Source organism: Pristiophorus japonicus, unplaced genomic scaffold, assembly GCF_044704955.1.
Source record: "Pristiophorus japonicus isolate sPriJap1 unplaced genomic scaffold, sPriJap1.hap1 HAP1_SCAFFOLD_464, whole genome shotgun sequence".
NCBI lineage: Eukaryota > Metazoa > Chordata > Chondrichthyes > Pristiophoridae > Pristiophorus > Pristiophorus japonicus.
In genome coordinates, this window is record NW_027254368.1 from 133,512 (window position 1) to 153,585 (window position 20,074).

At 48.0% G+C, this 20,074-nt stretch overlaps 2 protein-coding genes and 1 pseudogene across 12 annotated transcripts in view; 1 reads left to right on the top strand and 2 right to left on the bottom strand.

Annotated features, from left to right (window-relative positions):
- Positions 1–3,815, bottom strand: part of LOC139252400 (zinc finger protein 229-like) — a 34,490-nt pseudogene extending 30,675 nt beyond the window's left edge.
- Positions 1–20,074, bottom strand: part of LOC139252394 (zinc finger protein 239-like) — a 281,958-nt gene that overhangs the window by 51,764 nt on the left and 210,120 nt on the right. The gene's annotated exons all lie outside the window — the stretch shown is intronic.
- Positions 9,703–19,480, top strand: LOC139252407 (tripartite motif-containing protein 12A-like). The gene is made up of 4 exons (XM_070873395.1): positions 9,703–9,753; positions 10,414–10,530; positions 10,724–10,863; positions 18,224–19,480. The coding sequence occupies exons 2-4, from the start codon at positions 10,441–10,443 to the stop codon at positions 18,270–18,272; spliced, it is 279 nt and encodes a 92-aa protein (XP_070729496.1). The 5' UTR covers positions 9,703–9,753; positions 10,414–10,440; the 3' UTR covers positions 18,273–19,480.

The window sequence follows — 20,074 nt, forward strand, 5'->3', positions numbered from 1 at the left end:
TAGTGGATGCATTGACAGTCATTTTCCAACATTCCATAGATTCTGGATCAGTTCCTATGGAGCGGCAGGTAGCCAATGTAACCCCACTTTTTAAAAAAGGAGGGAGAGAAAACAGGGAATTATAGACCGGTCAGCCTGACATCAGTAGTGGGTAAAATGATGGAATCAATTGTTAAGGATGTCATAGCAGCGCATTTGGAAAGAGGTGACATGATAGATCCAAGTCAGCATGGATTTGTGAAAGGGAAATCATGCTTGACAAATCATCTGGAATTTTTTGAGGATGTTTCCAGTCGAGTGGGCAAGGGAGAATCAGTTGATGTGGTGTATTTGGACTTTCAACAAGGTCCCACACAAGAGATTAATGTGCAAAGTTAAAGCACATGGGATTGGGAGTAGTGTGCTGACGTGGATTGAGAACTGGTTGGCAGACAGGAAGCAAAGAGTAGGAGTAAATGGCTACTTTTCAGAATGGCAGGCAGTGACTAGTGGGGTACCGCAAGGTTCTGTGCTGGGGCCCCAGCTGTTTACACTGTACATTAATGATTTAGACGAGGGGATTAAATGTAGTATCTCCAAATTTGCGGATGACACGAAGTTGGGTGGCAGTGTGAGCTGCGAGGAGGATGCTATGAGGCTGCAGAGTGACTTGGATAGGTTAAGTGAATGGGCAAATGCATGGCAGATGATGTTTAATGTGGATAAATGTGAGGTTATCCACTTTGGTGGTAAAAACAGAGAGACAGATTATTATCTGAATGGTGACAGATTAGGAAAAGGGGAGGTGCAACGAGACCTGGGTGTCATGGTACATCAGTCATTGAAGGTTGGCATGCAGGTACAGCAGGCAGTTAAGAAAGCAAATGGCATGTTGGCCTTCATAGCGAGGGATTTGAGTACAGGGACAGGGAGGTGTTACTACAGTTGTACAGGGCCTGGGTGAGGCCACACCTGGTGTATTGTGTAAAGTTTTGGTCTCCTAACTTGAGGAAGGACATTCTTGCTATTGAGGGAGTGCAGCGAAGATTCACCAGACTGATTTCCGGGATGGCGGGACTGACATATCAAGAAAGACTGGATTAACCGGGGTTGTATTCACTGAGTTCAGAAGAATGAGAGGGGATCTCATAGAAACGTTTAAAATTCTGACGGGTTTAGACAGGTTGGATGCAGGAAGAATGTTCCCAATGTTGGGGAAGTCCAGAACCAGGGGTCACAGTCTAAGGTTAAGGGGTAAGCCATTTAGGACCGAGATGAGGAGAAACTTCTCCACCCAGAGAGTTGTGAACCTGTGGAATTCTCTACCACAGAAAGTTGTTGAGGCCAAGTCACTAAATATATTCAAAAAGGAGTTAGATGTAGTCCTTACTACTAGGACGATCAAGGGGTATGGCGAGAACGCAGGAATGGGGTACTGAAGTTGCATGTTCAGCCATGAACTCATTCAATCGCGGTGCAGGCTGGAAGGGTCGAATGGCCTACTCTTGCACCTATTTTCTATGTTTCTATGTAAACCTATGAACAATGGCGGAAAGGTAAATAGCACCCAGCCCAACCAGTCCGCCTCACACAACTGCGACACCCCTTGCACCGAAAAATTCCACACTCCACCCCAACCAGAGCCATGTGAAGTCCTGGGAGAGGCAAAAACCCAGGCCAATTTAGGGAAAAAGAAATCTGGGAAAATTTCTCTCCTACCCATCCAGGCGATCGAAACTAGTCCAGATCACCCTGGCCATATTCAATTCCCTGCAGCACTTACCATTATATCTGCGCCGGCCAACAAGAGGTGATCTGGTCTATTCCCAATTACCAGCTCTAGGTCCGTAACCCTGCAGGTTACGGCACTTTGTGCCCATCCAACCATCACTTAAAAGTGGTGAGGGTTTTTGTGTCCACCACTCTTCCAGGCAATGAGTTCCAGATCCCCACAACCCTCTTGGTAAAAAAGCCCCCCCTCCTCAAATCCCCATCAACCACCTTAAAACTAAGCCCCCTCAGTTTAAGCTTAAGTTTACGGAGAATGTGAGTTGTGAGGACGATCAGAGACATGGATGTGGGTTTCAGCAGATGAGCTGAGGAGGGGGCAAAGACCGGCGGTGTTATGGAAGTGGAAGTAAGCGGACTTGGTGACTGAGGGAATATGGGTTCGGAAGCTCATCTCGGGGTCAAGTACGACGCCAATCAATAAATTGCAACTCTCCATATCTGTGTTTCAGTATATTAGAATACTACACATCTCGAGTGATCAATGCTTCAATATTAGTAGTTATCAATATAAGTAGTTATCAATATATTTTCTTATAATTCTCAATGTTCATGAATGAATAATTGATTCTGTGGGTGACAGGCCGTGCTGGTCTTTCAGTTGGGTCTGTGCACCGTGATCAGTGAATTGACGATGTGCTTCCGGTTCAATCTTTCCATTGGCTTTCTCACCAGATGGGAAATATTTGAACATTGAGATCTGATGGTGTCGGTGTGAGTTCAGCCGCACCTAATGTACAGAGACCGGTCCATCTGCTGGGCTGTGCCTCAAACTGGAGTCACCTCTTAGATCAAAGCCCTTTACTCTAAAACACACACAAGATTCACTGTGACTGTGTTTAGAGACAGAAACTGATCTCACTTCACATCCCATTGTACGGCCTCATGCTGGATAATTGTACTTGGTGGTTAGTCTCTCCCGGTCTCATTTCCTGTCTTACCTTGTAACCTGTGTGTACTGTCTACAGGATCGGTGTATATCTGAGTAAATGGCACTTTCTCTTACCTTTCTCCCCAGTCGATCTATTGAAGCGCTTTCAATCGGAAGAGCTCACTGGTTGGTGCTCTCACAATCCTGTGCTGGTTCACCTGCTGTTGTTCCTCAGTCCACAATCCATGTTTCCTCCCAGCTGTGGAACTTTCTCAATCACTCCGCCATTCACCAGGATCTAATTATCACAGGGCAGAAAATTAGATTATTAATGTTGTGAAGTGGAATCTAGTGTAAAGTGTTTTTCCAAAGTTTCAGAAGAGCATATGTCCAGTATTTCTGTTTGATTTTATCCATTTCCTCAGATCTCTCCCGCCCGTCTGGACTTACAGAAAATCACCAGAATTCTCCCCGGGTTACACACTGTCTGATCTCACTGGGCCCCCGGGTTACACACTGTCTGATCTCACTGGGCCCCCGGGTTACACACTGTCTGATCTCACTGGGCCCCCGGGTTACACACTGTCTGATCTCACTGGGCCCCCGGGTTACACACTGTCTGATCTCACTGGGCCCCCGGGTTACACACTGTCTGATCTCACTGGGCCCCCGCGTTACACACTGTCTGATCTCACTGGGCCCCCGGGTTACACACTGTCTGATCTCACTGGGCCCCCGGGTTACACTCTGTCTGATCTCACTGGGCCCCCGGGTTACACTCTGTCTGATCTCACTGGGCCCCCGGGTTACACACTGTCTGATCTCACTGGGCCCCCGGGTTACACACTGTCTGATCTCACTGGGCCCCCGGGTTACACACTGTCTGATCTCACTGGGCCCCCGGGTTACACACTGTCTGATCTCACTGGGCCCCGGGGACCGTGATGAGGAGCCGAGGGGAGGGGGCGAAGAGGAGGAGGAGGAGGAGGGGGGGGGACGATTTCAGAGTCCCTCAGCTTTCCCACCGCCCCCCCACATCTGTCTCCTCCCCCCAGTCATTCTGGGGGTGAGCTTCTGTCAGTCTGTGTGTCCGTGTCTCTCACCCTCTCCCCCCCGAGACACTCTCCCCCGGCGCCGCTCAGCTCCGCTCACTTTCCGCCATCTTGTTTACCTTCACCAACGGCCGATCTCCGGGGATCCTGGACATGCGCAGTGCCGCCTCACAGCGCGCTCAGGGAGGCGTTGTCCGCCCCCGCAATTGGTTGGTTTACGTGATTGACAGGCGGCCCACCAATCGCGGCCAAGTATCTGCTATTTACCCCGCCCACAGTCGGAGGCGGGCTCGCTCCGGGTCACGTGACTGCGATTCAAACACGCGCCGCCGCTCGCTCAGCGCCAGTGACGTCACCAATCAGCAGCGCGAGCTGTGTGACATCAGTAATCTAGCAAGGGGTGTGTGACGTCAGAACCCCAGCAACGCAAGCTGTGTGACATCAGTAACCTGGCAACGCAGTCTCTGTGACGTCATATAGCCTGGTGGGGAGGGCACCGACTCTATAGGATGGCCGAGTACCGAGCCTGGCACCAGGGGCGGGGAGGGCACCAGGAAAACCATTGGCCCATTGGTTGTCACGTGTGTGTCCAGCGGAGCGGGAGCTGCGGGTTTTACCATCAGTGACAGGCCCAGATTACCCAGGTGTATCGGCGCTGCATGGCCCATGGGACAAGAAGGAGAGAATGTTCTGAAGTTCTATCCTGTACTTACAGTGATGACTTTTGTAAACTCCTTTTACAGGGTATTAGAAGGAGAAGATTAGCACACGGGAAGCTCAAACCCAAAGATCACGTCCCTATCTGCCAGAGTCAGTCGATTCATCAAGGGCTGATTATCATCGGCCTTTTACATAAGAACACAAGAAATAGGAGCAGGAGTACGCCATATGGCCCCTGGAGCCTGCTCCACCATTTAATACAATCATGGCTGATCTGATTATAGACTCCGGTCCACTTTCCTGCCCGTTCCCCATAACCCCTTAATTCCTTATCGGTTAAGAAACTGTCTACCGCTGTCTTAAATTTATTCAATGTCCCAGCTTCCACAGTTCTCTGAGGCAGCGAATTCCACAGATTTACAATCCTGCAAGAAGAAAGTTCTCCTCATCTCAGTTTTAACTGGGCGGCCCCTTATTCTAAGATCATGCCCCCAAGTTCAAGTCTCCCCTATCAGTGGAAACATCCTCTCTGCATCCACCTTGTCAAGCCCCTCATAATCTTATACGTTTCGATAAGATCACCTCTCATTCTTCTGAATTCCAATGAGGATAGGCCCATTCTACTCAACCTTTCCTCGTAAGTCAACAACCCCATCTCCGGAATCAACCGAGTGAACCTTCTCTGAACTGTCTCCAAAGCAATTATATCCTTTTGTAAATATGGAAACCAAGGCAATATCCCAGGTGTGGCCTCACCAATACCCAGTAAAACTGTAGCAAGACTTCCCTGCTTTTATACTCCATCCCCTTTGCAATAAAGACCAAGATACCATTGGCCTTCCTGATCACTTGCTGTACCTGAATACTAACCTTTTGTGTTTCATGCACAACTACCCCCAGGTCCCGCTGTACTGCAGCACTTATTCTCCATTTAAATAATAACTTGCTCTTTGATTTTTTTTTGCCAAAGTGCATGACCTCACACTTTCCAACATTATACTGCATCTGCCAAATTTTTGCCCACTCACTTAGCCTGTCTGTCGTTTTGCAGGTATTTTGTGTCCTCCTCACACATTGCTTTTTATCCCATCTTTGCATTGTCAGCAAACTTGGCTACGTTACACTCGGTCCTTTCTTCCAAGTTGTTAATATAGATTGTAAATAGTTGGGGTCCCAGCGGCACCCCACTAGTTACTGATTGCCAACCCGAGAATGAACCATTTATCCCGACTCTGTTTTCTGTTAGCCAATCCTCTATCCATGCTAATATATTACCCCCAACCCCGTGAACTTTTATCTTGCGCAGTAACCTTTTATGTGGCACCTTGTCAAATGCCTTCTGGAAGTCCAAATACACCACAGCCACTGGTTCCCCTTTATCCACCATGTTCGTTGCATCCTCAAGAATTCCAGCAAATTTGTCAAACATGACTTCCCCTTCATAAATCCATGCTGACTCTGCCTGACCAAATTATGCTTTTCCAAATGTCCTGCTACTGCTTCTTTAATAATGGACTCCAATATTTTCCCAACCACAGATGTTAGGCTAACTGGTCTAGTTTCCTGCTTTTTGTCTGCCTCCTTTTTTAAATAGGGGCGTTACATTTGCGGTTTTCCAATCTGCTGGGGCCTCCCAGAATCCAGGGAATTTTGGTAAATTATAACCAATGCATCCACTATCCTTGCTGTTACTTCTCTTAAGACGCTAGGATGCAAGTCATCAGGTCCAGGGGATCTATCTGCCTTTAGACCCATTACCTTACTTCTTAGTGATTGTGATCAGTTCCTCCCCCGCCCTATAGCCCCTTGACTATCCACTGTTGGAATATTGTTTGTGTCCTCTACCGTAAAGACTGATACAAAATATTTGTTCACAGTTTTTGCCATCTCCATGTACCCCATCACTAATTCCCGTTCTCGTCCTCTGAGGGACCAACATTTACTTTAGCCACTCTTTTCCTTTTTATATACCGAGAGAAACTCTTGCTAACTGTTTTTATATTTTGTGCTAGTTTACTTTCATAGTCTATCTTCCCTTTGTTAATGATTTTTTTAGTCATTCTTTGCTGGCTTTTAAAAGCTTCCCAATCTTCTGTCCTTCCACGAGTTTGGGCAACTTTGTATGACTTTGTTTTTAATTGGATACCGTCCTTTATTTCTTTAGTTAGCCACGGATGGCTATCTTTTCTTTTGCACCCTCAATGGAACTGGAACTGGATTGCAGTGGGACTTTCAGGAGAATATTAAAGTTGGGCACCACAGAAATAATTACAATCTGAGCGTCAACATCAGGGCAACTTATTCCCGGGGCATTCATTCATCGTGGGCCACCCTGACCTCTGAGAGGACACCACCGCAGGTCGGGAGGATAAAAGAGCAGCATGGGTCCTGGAATATCGTGGGCCACCCCGACCTGTGAGAGGGCACCACCGCAGGTCGGGAGGATAAAAGAGCAGCGTGGGTCTTGGAATATCGTAGGTCACCTCGACCTGTGAGAGGACATATTCTCATCCATTCCGTGTACTGCTTTCATCTGCATAGTGCTACATGTAACGTGATTCGTGATCGGTATTGAAATGTATCCTGGAACGTAATGTAAACCTGTTATTATCTGCTCCATGTAATATCCTTATTTGCACAGTACTACATGTAACATGATTTATGGATTGTACTAAACTGTACCTTGAAATGAAATGCACGCTGGTGCATCGTATGGAACTGCTGTCAGCATCCAAACGAATTGTATGGAATTGCTGACCGCAAGGTACTGAACTATTTTCCAATGTATTGTGAAAATTTTATATGAATAAAGCATATTTTTGAAGGAAAAAAAGACCACCGCGGGTCAGGAGGATAAAAGAGCATACCACTGCAGCTTCCAGAGTGAGCTGCTACAAGTATGCGACGGCTTCGAGGTGGGCGACTGGATAACATCATCAAAACCCAGGTCACAGTTTGGAGCGTGGACAGGAACATCGGCGGGGTCCAGGTACAGCGGAGGAGCGGGAAGGTTGGGGCGGATGAGCGGTGAGAGATCATGGCGGAGGAACGGTGAGAGATCGTGGCGGAGGTGTGGCGAATGTTTTTGTGGCGGAGGAACGGTGAGAGATCGTGGCGGAGGTGCGGTGAGAGATCGTGGCGGAGGAACGGTGAGAGATCGTGGCGGAGGAATGGTGAGCGATCGTGGCAGAGGAGCGGTGAGAGATCATGGCGGAGGAACGGTGAGAGATCATGGCGGAGGTGCGGTGAGAGATCGTGGCGGAGGTGCGGTGAGAGATCGTGGCGGAGGAACGGTGAGAGATCGTGGCGGAGGTGCGGTGAGAGATCGTGATGGAGGAACGGTGAGAGATCGTGGCGGAGGAACGGTGAGAGATCGTGGCGGAGGTGCGGTGAGAGATCGTGGCGGAGGAACGGTGAGAGATCGTGGCGGAGGAACGGTGAGAGATCGTGGCGGAGGAGCGGTGAGAGATCGTGGCGGAGGAATGGTGAGAGATCGTGGCGGAGGAATGGTGAGAGATCGTGGCGGAGGAGCGGTGAGAGATCGTGGCGGAGGAACGGTGAGAAATCGTGGCGGAGAAATGGTGAGAGATCGTGGCAGAGGTGCTGTGAATGAGGGTTCGGGGCCCAGAAGAGCCGAGAGCCCAGGGGCAGCACGGACCTGCCCACACTGCGATGTGTGCGCACTAGGTCCTTGAAGCAGAGCAGGTCTCCAGCCATCCTGGTTAACCCTTGCCACTGGATAAAAGCCGAGCTCTGTCAATCCCGTGTGGTGGCTGGTGTGAGACGGTCACCACACGTTAAAACAATCCAGGCACAGGCATTTTCCACCCTTCAATTGGAATTCAGGACTGGAATATCGGCTCCTTCATTGAAACATCTGCAAGCCCATGTGGAAGCAAGTCATCCTGGTTCCAGGGAGCGCTGCTGATGATGAAAACCATTCTCGGGGAAGTTGTGGGTATTCCCGGGATTCTGTAGATATTGTGGGAGGCAGATTAGTTTGGTGACAATCGCAGATCCACCTCGGAATAGATAAAACAATCTGTGATCCTCCTGTGAAGCGCCTGGGGACCTTTTACTGCACTAAAGGCGCTATATAAACACAAGTTGTTGTTGTTGTCCTACCAATCCCACTTTTTTCATAGACAGTCCCTCTGAATCGAGGAAGACTTGCTTCCACTCCTAAAATATGAGATCTTTAGTGGTTGAACAGTCCAATACGAGAGCCACAGACCCTGTCACAGGTGGGACAGATATTTGTCGGAGGAAGGGGTGGGTGGCACTGATTTATCACACGCTCCTTCTGCTGCCTGCGTCTGACCTCTTCACGCTCGTGTCGCTGAGATTCAAAGAGCTCAGTGCCCTCCCAGATGCACTTCCTCCACTTAGGGCGGTCTTTGGCCAGGGACTCCCAGGTGTCAGTGGGGTTGTTGCACTTTATCAGGGAGGCTTTGAGGGTGTCCTTGTAACGTTTCCTCTGCCCACCTTTGGCTCGCTTGCCGTGACGGAGCTCTGCGTAGAGTGCTTGCTTTGGGAGTCCCGTGTCTGACATGCGGACAATGTGGCCTGCCCAGCGGAGCTGGTCGAGTGTGGTCAGTGCTTCAATGCTGGGGATGTTGGCCTGGTCGAGGACGCTAACGTTGGTGCGTCTGCCCTCCCAGGAGATTTGCAGGATCTTGCGGAGACATCGTTGGTGGTATTTCTCCAGCGACTTGAGCTGTCTGCTGTACATGGTCCATGTCTCTGAGCCATACAGGAGGGCGGCTATTACTACAGCCCTGTAGACCATGAGCTCGGTGGTAGGTTTGAGGGCCTGGTCTTCAAACACTCTTTTCCTCAGGCGGCCGAAGGCTGCACTGGCGCACTGGAGGCGGTGTTGGATCTGGTGGTCAATGCCTGCCCTTGTTGATAAGAGACTCCCGAGGTTTGGGGAATGGTCCCCGGTGTCCAGGGCCGCGCCGTGGACCTTGCTGACTGGGGGGCAGTGCTGTGCGGCGGGGACAGGCTGCTGGAGGACCTTTGTCTGACGGATGTTTAGTGTAAGGCCCGAGCTCTCGGCCGCCTCAGTAAATACGTCACAATGTCCTGGAGTGGAACACAGGGGCAAAGGTCACCGCCCGTTAAACATTCAAATATTTCAACCCAACCGCCAAGCTCCGAGCGCAAGCCTCGCTCAACCCAAATCATGGCCGCAAACCCCGCCTCCCGGCGGCGCTGATTGGCCAGGGGCGGCCTGGTGAGGAGCACCTCGGGGAAGCGGATTGGCCGTAGCGCCTGTCACTCAGGGTGAGGGAGGCGGGTCCGGGCCTCAGTGAGACTCGGAGCTCGGGCAGTGTGTTTGGGCCGGGCGTCAGTGATGCGGCGCTGGGAGCGGCTGCCTGGTTTTATACCTGGGGGGCTGGGGTGAGAAGAAGAAGAAGAAGATGAGGATGAGGATGAGGAGGAGGATGAGGAGGAGGAGGAGGAGTGGGCGGGCAGTGAGGATAGGTTTAAGGAGGCGGAATGGGAGTGAGGAGGAGGGAGGATGTGGGGCAGGATGTGGGTGGTGTGTGAGGAGGGGGACAGTGTGGTTGAGGGGAGAATGTGGGTTAAGATGTGGGGAGGAGATGGGGGAAGAGGATGGGGCAGTGAGGAGGAGGGGGTGGGATGTGAGGAGGGAGTGGGACAGGAATGTGGAGGTGAAGGAGGGGTCACATTGTCCAGTTTAACACTTTGCCGATTGTACAAATTATAAATTTACTTTTAATTTTTTTAATTTTAGCAGCGCCGTGGCTCTTGTCAGCTCCTAGAATCATCGACGCACACAGCACAGGAGGAGGCCATTCGGCCCATCGTGCCTGTGAAAGAGCTGTCCCATTAGTCTCACTCCCTGCTCTTACCCCAGAGCCCTGCGAATGTCTCCTATTCAACAATTTATCTAATTCTCTTTTGAAAGTTACTATTGAGTGTGCTTCCACCACCCTTTCAGGCTGGGCACTCCAGATCACCATAACTTGCTGTGCAAAAATGTATCCCCTCATTTACCCCCTGGATTTTTTTTTGCCATTTGCCAATTATCTTCAGATCTCGGAGTTTCAATCCCAGGAGAAAATGAAGACAATCCTACATTCTCTGAGGCAGAAGAAAACCTCTTTTGACGATTTTGAGTTTGATCAGCAAGAGAACATCTCCGAAATGACGGTGAATTCTCAATGGACCGATGTGGGCTGTGCTGGTACAGTTAGCGTGTTATGTATCCCATGCTGGCTAACAGAACTCTATCCCTGTGCATTTTCAGCAGTGTGGCTTGGTGGTTATTAAGCATTGTGATCAATGGTGCTGGTGAACTGCGATAGTTTTGTTTCCTTCTTTAACAAACTCTCTGTCTTCACAGGAACAGTCGAGTCAATCGCAGAACCTCATCGACTCTGAATTTTATACATTGCGCAATATTTTGGATGAAAAGGAACAAAATTTGGTCGAAGAACTGAATGAGGAAAAGGATGATATTTTATTCAGAATGGAGACAAATCTGTGAGAAATCTGAGACAATTCACAATAAGCTTTCCTTGTTGTAGATAAAGAACCTGAACTTGGGGATATAAAGTATAATTTTGAAGTTTGCAGATGAGTCAAAACTTGGCAACGTAGTGAATAGTGAGCAGGATAGTAGCAGACTTCAGGAGGACCAAGACCGACTGGAGAAATGGGCAGACACATGGCAGGTACAGTTTAATGTGACTGTATGTGAAGTGATGCACTTTGGGAAGAACAACATGGAGAGGAAGTGTCATCTAAATGGTGCTATTTTGTAGGTTGTGAAAGAACAGAAGGAACTGGGGTAAATGTTCACAAATCTTTGAAGGTGGCAGGGCAAGTTGATAAGACAGTGAAGAAAGCTTGTGGGATACTTGGCTTTGTAAACGGGGGCATTGAATTCAATACAAGGAAGTCATGCTGAACCTTTACACATCACTGGTTAGGCTGCAGCTGGAGTATTGTGTAAAATTCCGGGAACCAGACTTGAGGAAGGATGTCAAGGTCTTGGAGAGAGTAAGGAGGAGGTTTATTGGGATGAGAGTAGGAATAAGGGACTTCAGTAAAGTGGAGACATAGCAGAAGCTGGGATTGTTCTCCTTGGAGCAGCAAAGGTCAAGGGGACACCTAATGGAGGTAATCAAGATTCTGAGGGGATTTGATTGAGCAAACGGGAGAAACTGTTTCTTCTGACAACCGGATCGGTAGCCAGAGATCGCAGATCTAAAATAATTGTCAAGAGAACTAGAGGGAAATGTGGAGATATGTTTTCAGATTTGGAACTTGAAAGGGTGGTGGAAGCAGATTCCATCGGGATGTTCAAAGGGCAATGGGACATGTAGCTGGAGAGAACTAATTTTCAGGGTTATGGGGAAAGGATTGGGTGTGGGAATAAATTGGACAGCTCTTTCACAGGATCAACAGCTTTAATCTCCTCGTGTCTTTGACATCCAGGCCCACATCTGTCTACTCTGCTGTGCCTGAATACTTTTTCAAAAATTATTCATTCACAGAGTTGTGGAAATCTGGAACATTCTCCCTCAAAATTGAATGCTTGGATCAAATAATTCACCATTTTCCAGACTGAGATGGGTAGATTGTTGTTGGTGAAGGGCATCAAGGGATATGGAGCAGAAGTGGGTAAATGCAGTTGAGGTACAGATCTAACTGAATGGTGGAACAGGCTCCTCCTGTCCCTGTGCACCATCCTCTGCAGTCAGTCATGTTTATAATATTCCCACAACACTGGAGTTCCCGAGTGCCGCAGTAACCTCGTGTTTTGGAATTGCTAATCCCGAATGCATTCAGCATTCACGTCTATACAGCTTACTGTAGATGGCCCCTAGTTTACCCTTGTTAATGTTACCTGGTTCTTGTATATCACCCACCTGCTGTCTAGATTCCACTTGTAATCAATGTCATGTGGATCACCTTTCCTCCTGGCCTTCTCCCTCCTCCAATGAAAATGCTTCTTGCAGCTACTTCAACGTTCCTGACCAGTTCCATGGTTTTTATTTGGTCATCTCTCTCCCATTTTTTGTCACAAGAACAGCACCATTTATGTTTCAACGTCCCAGTATTATTTTCGCAGCAGATTTACACAATTTGCGATTTTCTTTGCAAACATCTTTGTCACCAAAAACAGGAAGTATAACACAGGGAATTGCCTTGATTTTCTCGGCCATCCTTGCATGGGAGGGTTCAGAGCCCTTACACGATTTCTTACACTGTCATTTAGCCCTTCCTGCTGCTCCTCCAGTACCTTGTCATTTATCTTCAATGTGCACAGACCTATCTCTGGGTAACCAACTCATCATCATTACCACACTCATCACCACCCACCTCCCTACAGCCAGAATCTCCCTGCACATTAACAGACTGCAGGAAGATATCAGTGAATTGGTCACGTGGGCAGAACAGTGGCAAATAGAATTCAATCCACAGAAGTGTGAGATAATACATTTGGGGAGGGCTAACAAGGCGAGGGAATACACATTAAATGGTGGGACACTGAGCAGTGTACAGGAGCTGACACTGAGAGGCACACGGGCCATACAGTACCAGACGGGAGTGAATCGTTCCCCTTTACCCGCTGTGTACTGTACATGTACAGGAGCTGGCACTGAGAGGCACACGGGCTCGACAGTAGCAGAGTGGAGAATCGTTCCCCTTTACCCGCTGTGTGCTGTACATGTACAGGAGCTGACACTGAGACACACATGGGCTTTACAGAAGCAGCCGGGAGTGAATTATTCCTTTACCCGCTGTGTACTGTATATGTACAGGAGCTGACACTGAGACACACATGGGCTTTACAGTACCAGATCGGATTTATGAGGATGTTGCCTGGACTGGAGAATTTTAGCTTTGAGGAAAGACTGGATATGCTGGGATTGTTTATTCTTTGGCAAAGAGGAGGCTGAGGAGAGACCTGAGTGAATGGAAGGACCTATTTCCTTTAGCATGGGGTCAACAAGCAGGGGGCATAGATTTAAAGTAATTGGTAGGAGGTTTAGCGGGTATTTGAGGGGAAATGTTTTCACCCGGAGGGTGATTGGGGTATGGAACTCACTTACCGAACGGTTGGTAGAGGCAGAAAACCTCACCACGACTAAACCGTACTTGAATGTGCACTTGAAGTGCCATAACCTACAGGGCTAGGACCAAGAGCTGGAAAGTGGGATTAGGCCGGATAACTCTTCGTCGGCCGGCACGGACACAATGGGCCGAAATGGCCTCCTGCCCTGCTGTAAATTTCTAGGATTCTGTGAACTGCATCTTTGTCCTAACTATGTTCCCTGGCTTCTGAACTACTTGTTCCTCCATTACTTGGTCTTCTGCATTCGGAGTTAGTGCTTGATCTAATTAAATGGTGGAACAGTCTCGAGGGGCTGAATGGCCTACTCCTGTTCTTATGTTCCTATATCTACACATTGTTGTGACTTTCTCAGTGTCTTCACAAGCATTCTTCCTGCCGTCAGTGCACCCTCTATTATCTTATGTGCTCGGTTTCCCCCAGCAGTTATTTCTGTTTCTTGCTGCCCCTGTACCTGTTTGCAAAAATCCCTGTCCCAGCTCCCCAGTGACTCGCCCTCAATATTGAATACCAGCCCATGCACTTCACTAAACTGACTCAATTTGTCCAATACTATCCACTGGTCTTTGCTTATTAGCTTTCCAACAGTTTCCTTCCATTAGTTCCCATCTGCTCCTCTCAAAGTCCCAAACATAGAAACATAGAAAATAGGTGCAGGAGTAGGCCATTCGGCCCTTCGAGCCTGCACCGTCATTCAATGAGTTCATGGCTGAACATGAAACTTCAGTAACCCATTCTTGCTTTCTCACCATACCCCTTGATCCCCCTAGTAGGAAGGACTACATCTAACTCCTTTTTGAAAATATTTAGTGAATTGGCCTCAACCACCTTCTGTGGTAGAGAATTTCACAGGTTCACCACTCTCTGGGTGAAGAAGTTTCTCCTCATCTCGGTCCGAAATGGCTTACCCCTTATTCTTAGACTGTGACCCCTGGTTCTGGACTTCCACAACATTGGGAACAATGTTCCTGCATCTAACCTGTCTAAACCCGTCAGAATTTTAAACGTTTCTATGAGATCCCCTCTCATTCATCTGAACTCCAGTGAATACAAGCCCAGTTGATCCAGTCTTTCTTGATATGTCAGTCCCGCCATCCCGGGAATCAGTCTGGTGAACCTTCGCTGCACTCCCTCAAAAGAGCAAGAATGTCCTTCCTCAAGTTAGGAGACCAAAACTGTGCACAATACTCCAGGTGTGGCCTCACCAAGGCCCTGTACAACTGTAGTAACACCTCCCTGCCCCTGTACTCAAATCCCCTCGCTATGAAGGCCAACATGCCATTTGCTTTCTTAACCGCCTGCTATACCTGCATGCCAACCTTCAATGACTGATGTACCATGACACCCAGGCTCGTTGCATCTCCCCTTTTCCTAATCTGTCACCATTCAGATAATAGTCTGTCTCTCTGTTTTTACAACCAAAGTGGATAACCTCACATTTATCCACATTATACTTCATCTGCCATGCATTTTCCGACTCACCTAACCTATCCAAGTCACTTTGCAGCCTCATAGCATCCTCCTCGCAGCTCACACTGCCACCCAACTTGGTATCATCCACAAATTTGGAGATACTACATTTAATCCCCTCATCTAAATCATTAATACACAGTGTAAACAGCTGGGGCCCTAGCACAGAAACTTGCGGTACCCCACTAGTCACTGCCTGCCATTCTGAAAAGTACCCATTTACTCCTACTCTTTGCTTCCTGTCTGCCAACCAGTTCTCAATCCCACGTCAGCACACTACCCCCAATCCCATGTGCTTTAACGTTGCACACTAATCTCTTGTGTGGGACCTTGTCAAAAGCCTTCTGAAAGTCCAAATACACCACATCAACTGGTTCCCCCTTGTCCACTCTACTGGAAACATCCTCAAAACATTCCAGAAGATTTGTCAAGCATGATTTCCCTTTCACAAATTCATGCTGACTTGGATCTATCATGTCACCTCTTTCCAAATGCGCTGCTATGACATCCTTAATAATTGATTCCATCATTTTACCCACTACCGATGTCAGGCTGACCGGTCTATAATTTCCTGTTTTCTCTCTCCCTCCTTTTTTAAAAAGTGGGGTTACATTGGCTACCCTCCACTCCATAGGAACTGATCCAGAGTCTGTGGAATGTTGGAAAATGACTGTCAATGCATCCGCTATTTCCAAGGCCACCTCCTTAATACTATGGGATGCAGACCATCAGGCCCTGGGGATTTATCGGCCTTCAATCCCATCAATTTCCCCAACACAATCTCCCGACTAATAAGGATTTCCCTCAGTTCCTCCTTCTTACTAGACCCTCTGACCCCTTTTTTATCCGGAAGGTTGTTTGTGTCCTCCTTAGTGAATACCGAACCAAAGTACTGGTTCAATAAGACTGCCATTTCTTTGTTCCCATTTATGACTTCCCCTAATTCTGACTGCAGGGGACCTACGTTTGTCTTTACTAACTTTTTCTCTTTACATATCTATAGAAGCTTTTGCAGTCCATTTTAATGTTCCCTGCAAGCTTCCTCTCGTACTCTATTTTCCCTGCCCTAATCAAACGCTTTGTCCTCCTCTGCTGAGTTCTAAATTTCTCCCAGTCCCCTGGTTAGCTGCTATTTCTGGCCAATTTGTATGCCACTTCCTTAGCTTTAATATTATCCCTGATTTCCCTTGATAGCCACGGTTGAGCCACCTTCCCTTTTTTATTTTTACGCCAGACAGGGATGTACAATTGTTGTAGTTCATCCATGTGGTCTCTAAATGTCAGCCATTGCCCATCCACTGTCAACCCCTTGAGTATCATTTGCCAATCTATCCTAGCCAATTCACGCCTCATACCTTCAAAGTTATCCTCCTTTAAGTTCTGGACCATGGTCTCTGAATTAACTGTTTCCTTCTCCATCCTAATGTAGAATTCCATCATATTATGGTCACTCTTCCCCAAGGGAATTAATCCTCTCTCATTACACAGCACCCAGTCTAAGATGGCCTCCCCCCTAGTTGGTTCCTTGACATATTGGTCTGGAAAACCATCCATTATGCACTCCAGGAAATCCTCCTCCACCGTATTTTTCCAGTTTGGTTAGCCCAATCTATATGCATATTAAAGTCACCCATGATAACTGCTGCACCTTTATTGCATGCACCCCTAATTTCCTGTTTGATGCCCTCCCCAACATCACTACTACTGTTTGGAGGTCTGTGCACAACTCCCACTAGCGTTTTCTGCCCCTTGGTATTCCGTAGCTCCACCCATACCGATTCCACATCATCCAAGCTAATGTCCTTTCTTACAATTGCATTAATTATCTCTTTAACCAGCAATGCCACCCCGCCTCCTTTTCCTTTCTGTCCATCTTTCCTAAATGTTGAATACCCTTGGATGTTGAGTTCCCAGCCTTGGTCACCCTGGAGCCATGTCTCTGTGATGCCAACCACATCGTATCCGTTAACTGCTATCTGCACAGTTAATTCATCCACCTTATTCCGAATACTCCTCACATTGAGGCACAGAGCTTTCAGGCTTGCCTTTTTATTACACTTTGACCCTTTAGAATTTTGCTGTAAAGTGGCCCTTTTTGTTTTTTTCCTTGGGTTTCTCTGCCCTCCACTTTTACTCATCTCTTTTCTGTCTTTTGCTTCTGTCTCCATTTTGTTTCCCTCTGTCTCCCTGCATTGGTTCTCATTCCCCAGCCATATTAGTTTAACTCATCCCCAACAGCACTAGCAAACACTCCCCCGAGGACATTGGTTCCGGTCCTGCCTAGGTGCAGACAGTCCGTTTTGTACTGGTCCCACCTCCCCCAGAACCGGTTCCAATGCCCCAGGAATTTGAATCCCTCCCTGCTGCATCACTGCTCAAGCCACGTATTCATCTGAGCTCTCCTGCGATTCCTACTCTGACTAGCACGTGACACTGGTAGCAATCCCGAGATTACTACTTTTGAGGTCCTATTTTTTAATTTAACTCCTCGCTCCTTAAATTCGTCTCGTAGGACCTCATCCCGTTTTTTATCGATATCGTTGGTACCAATGTGCACCATGACAACTGGCTGTTCACCCTCCCTTTTCAGAATGTCCTGCACCCACTCCGAGACATTCTTTACCCTTGCACCAGGGAGGCAACATACCATCCTGGAGTCTCGGTTGTGGCCGCAGAAACGCCTATCTATTCCCCTTACAATTGAATCCTCTATTACTATCGCTCTCCCAATCTTTTTCCTGCCCTCCTGTGCAGCAGAGCCAGCCACGGTGCCTTGAACTTGGCTGCTGCTGCCTTTCCCTGGTAAGTCATCCCCCCCAACAGTACTCAAAGCGGTGTATCTGTTTTGCAGGGGGATGACCGCAGTGGACCCCTGCACTACCTTCCTTGCACTGCTCTTCCTGTTGGTCTTCCATTCCCTATCTGGCTGTGGACCCTTCACCTGCGGTAAGACCAACTCGCTATACGTGCTACTCACGTCATTCTCAGCATCGTGGATGCTCCAGAGTGAATCCACCCTTAGCTCCAATTCCGCAACGCGGTCCGTCAGGAGCTGGAGGTGGATACACTTCCCGCACATGTTGTCAGGGACACCGGAAGTGTCCGAGTTCCCACATGGTACAGGAGGAGCATATCACTTCAGGTTTTGGGCAGCTGAGATCAGTGAGTTGCTCCACACTTTACTATTGACTCTCTAGCTCTCTCATGCTGCAAAGTCGAGCCTTGTTTAGTCTGTTTGAGCACTGCCAGCGGTCTGCTGTGCGTTAACATTTGTGTTTCTGTCTATTTCAGGAGAGTCCGCCGGAGGAGCAGAGGTACGACACGCTCCAAAAATAACTGAACAACATTATAAAGTAGGATATTGAAGAGCGGTTTTATTTTCTGCTGTTCAATATTTCATAGTACGCTTCACTAATAATGTAAATATCAGCCAAACATAGCGAGAGGCAGCCTGTCTCTGGGAGCATTTAAGGGACCCACCCAGTATAGAGTGTGGAGACATGCAATGGACATTCTCAACCCTGGTACGGAGGGCCTTTCCTGGTTTCTCACTTAACCCGTAAAACCCTCAATAAGTGGGCACATCTTAAGAATACCAGACACGAGTAAAAGAATGTAAATATTATCCATACCCCTTCAAATAAGAAAATAGATGAAAACGCAGCATTTGATGTCTGATTCATGATTTATAATGCAACAATCTAATAATCACAACTATTTTAGAAGCAATCGGCCATTAGAATTCATTCATTAGTAAACAAAAGCAGTGATCTAAATCATTAACCTGTTACACTGGGTTCTCTCATGGTTTAAAACTGGAAAATTAATGCACCAGTATATTCACAACTGATTTGGTCAAATCACTTTCAATCACCTCCTGACTCCTCAAAGCCTTTCCCCCATCTCAAAGGCATAAGTCAGGAGTGTGATGGAATACTCTCCACTTTCCTGGATGAGTTTAGCTCCAAGAAAGTTCAAGAAGCTCGACACCATCCAGGACAAAGCATCCCGCTTGATTGGCACCCCATCCACCACCTTCAACATTCACTCCCTCCACCACCGGCGTACCGTGGCTGCAGTGTGTACCATCTACACGTTGCACTGCAGCAACTCCCAAACCCGCGACCTCTACCACCCAGAGGGACAAGGGCAGCAGTTGCAGGGGAACACCCTCACCTGCAAGTTCCCCTTCACGTTACACACCATCCTCACTTGGGAAATATATCAGCTGTTCCTTCATCGCTGGGTCAAAATCCTGGAACTCCCTCCCTAGCATCCCTGTGGGAGCACCTTCACCACACGGACTGCAGTGGTTCAAGAAGGTGGCTCACCACCCCCTTCTCGAGGGCAATTAGGGATGGGCAATAAATGCTGGCCTTGCACCACCATATCCCAGCAACGAATGAAACAAATACAGAAGAGACTTTCAACATGAAATGTTCACACTTTCATGGACAAAGATGAAGGAACGGCCTTGAAGGGAGTGGAACACGGGGAAGGTTGAAAATATTTGTATACAAAATGAAGTAAATCAGAAATATAATGGTTGCGATGTCAGGAATGTGTTTGTTTTTCGGAAAGAGATCTGTTTTATAAAAAATATTTCTGAGCGGCCTCCAGTGAGTGTTTGAAGAGCAGCTGGTTCGGCCGCTCAACGTGCCCTCACTCCGCCCATTTGTACCTCAGAATTGCAGTCAGGGTCCTCTGTACATCACGGGACCCCGGTTTGATGAGGTTTCCCCCCTGAAACAGGCAGGCGTTCCCGCTGCCCATCTCAGGACCCCACCCACGGTGACGATGGCTGAAGCACCAGTGTAAACTTTAGTGCCATTTCCAGGTGACTATCGTTCCGGTTACACCAGGCGGGGGCTCTTAAAATCAGTCCTGTTAGTTCAGGATGGGAGCAGGAGGAGGCCATTCAGCCCCTGGAGCCTGTCCCACCATTCAATGAGATCACGACTGATCTGTGACCTGTCTCCAGAAACCCGCCTTTGGCCCATATCCCACAATCCCTTTGGTTAACGAAAATCCATCAACCTCCGGTTTAAAATTAATAACTGAAGCTGCATCAATTGCAGTTTGCAGAAGAAAATTCCAAACTTCTCCCACCCTTTGTGTGTCGAAGTATTTTCTATCTTCACT

What these genes read in the sequence shown, in the direction of transcription:
- LOC139252407 (XM_070873395.1), top strand. Translation starts at nt 10,441, where the DNA reads ATGAAGACAATCCTACATTCTCTGAGGCAGAAGAAAACCTCTTTTGAC. An exon ending in AGAACATCTCCGAAATGACG is followed by an intron (nt 10,531 to 10,723) that starts GTGAATTCTCAA and finishes CTGTCTTCACAG; the next exon opens with GAACAGTCGAGTCAATCGCA. An exon ending in TTCAGAATGGAGACAAATCT is followed by an intron (nt 10,864 to 18,223) that starts GTGAGAAATCTG and finishes TGTCTATTTCAG; the next exon opens with GAGAGTCCGCCGGAGGAGCA.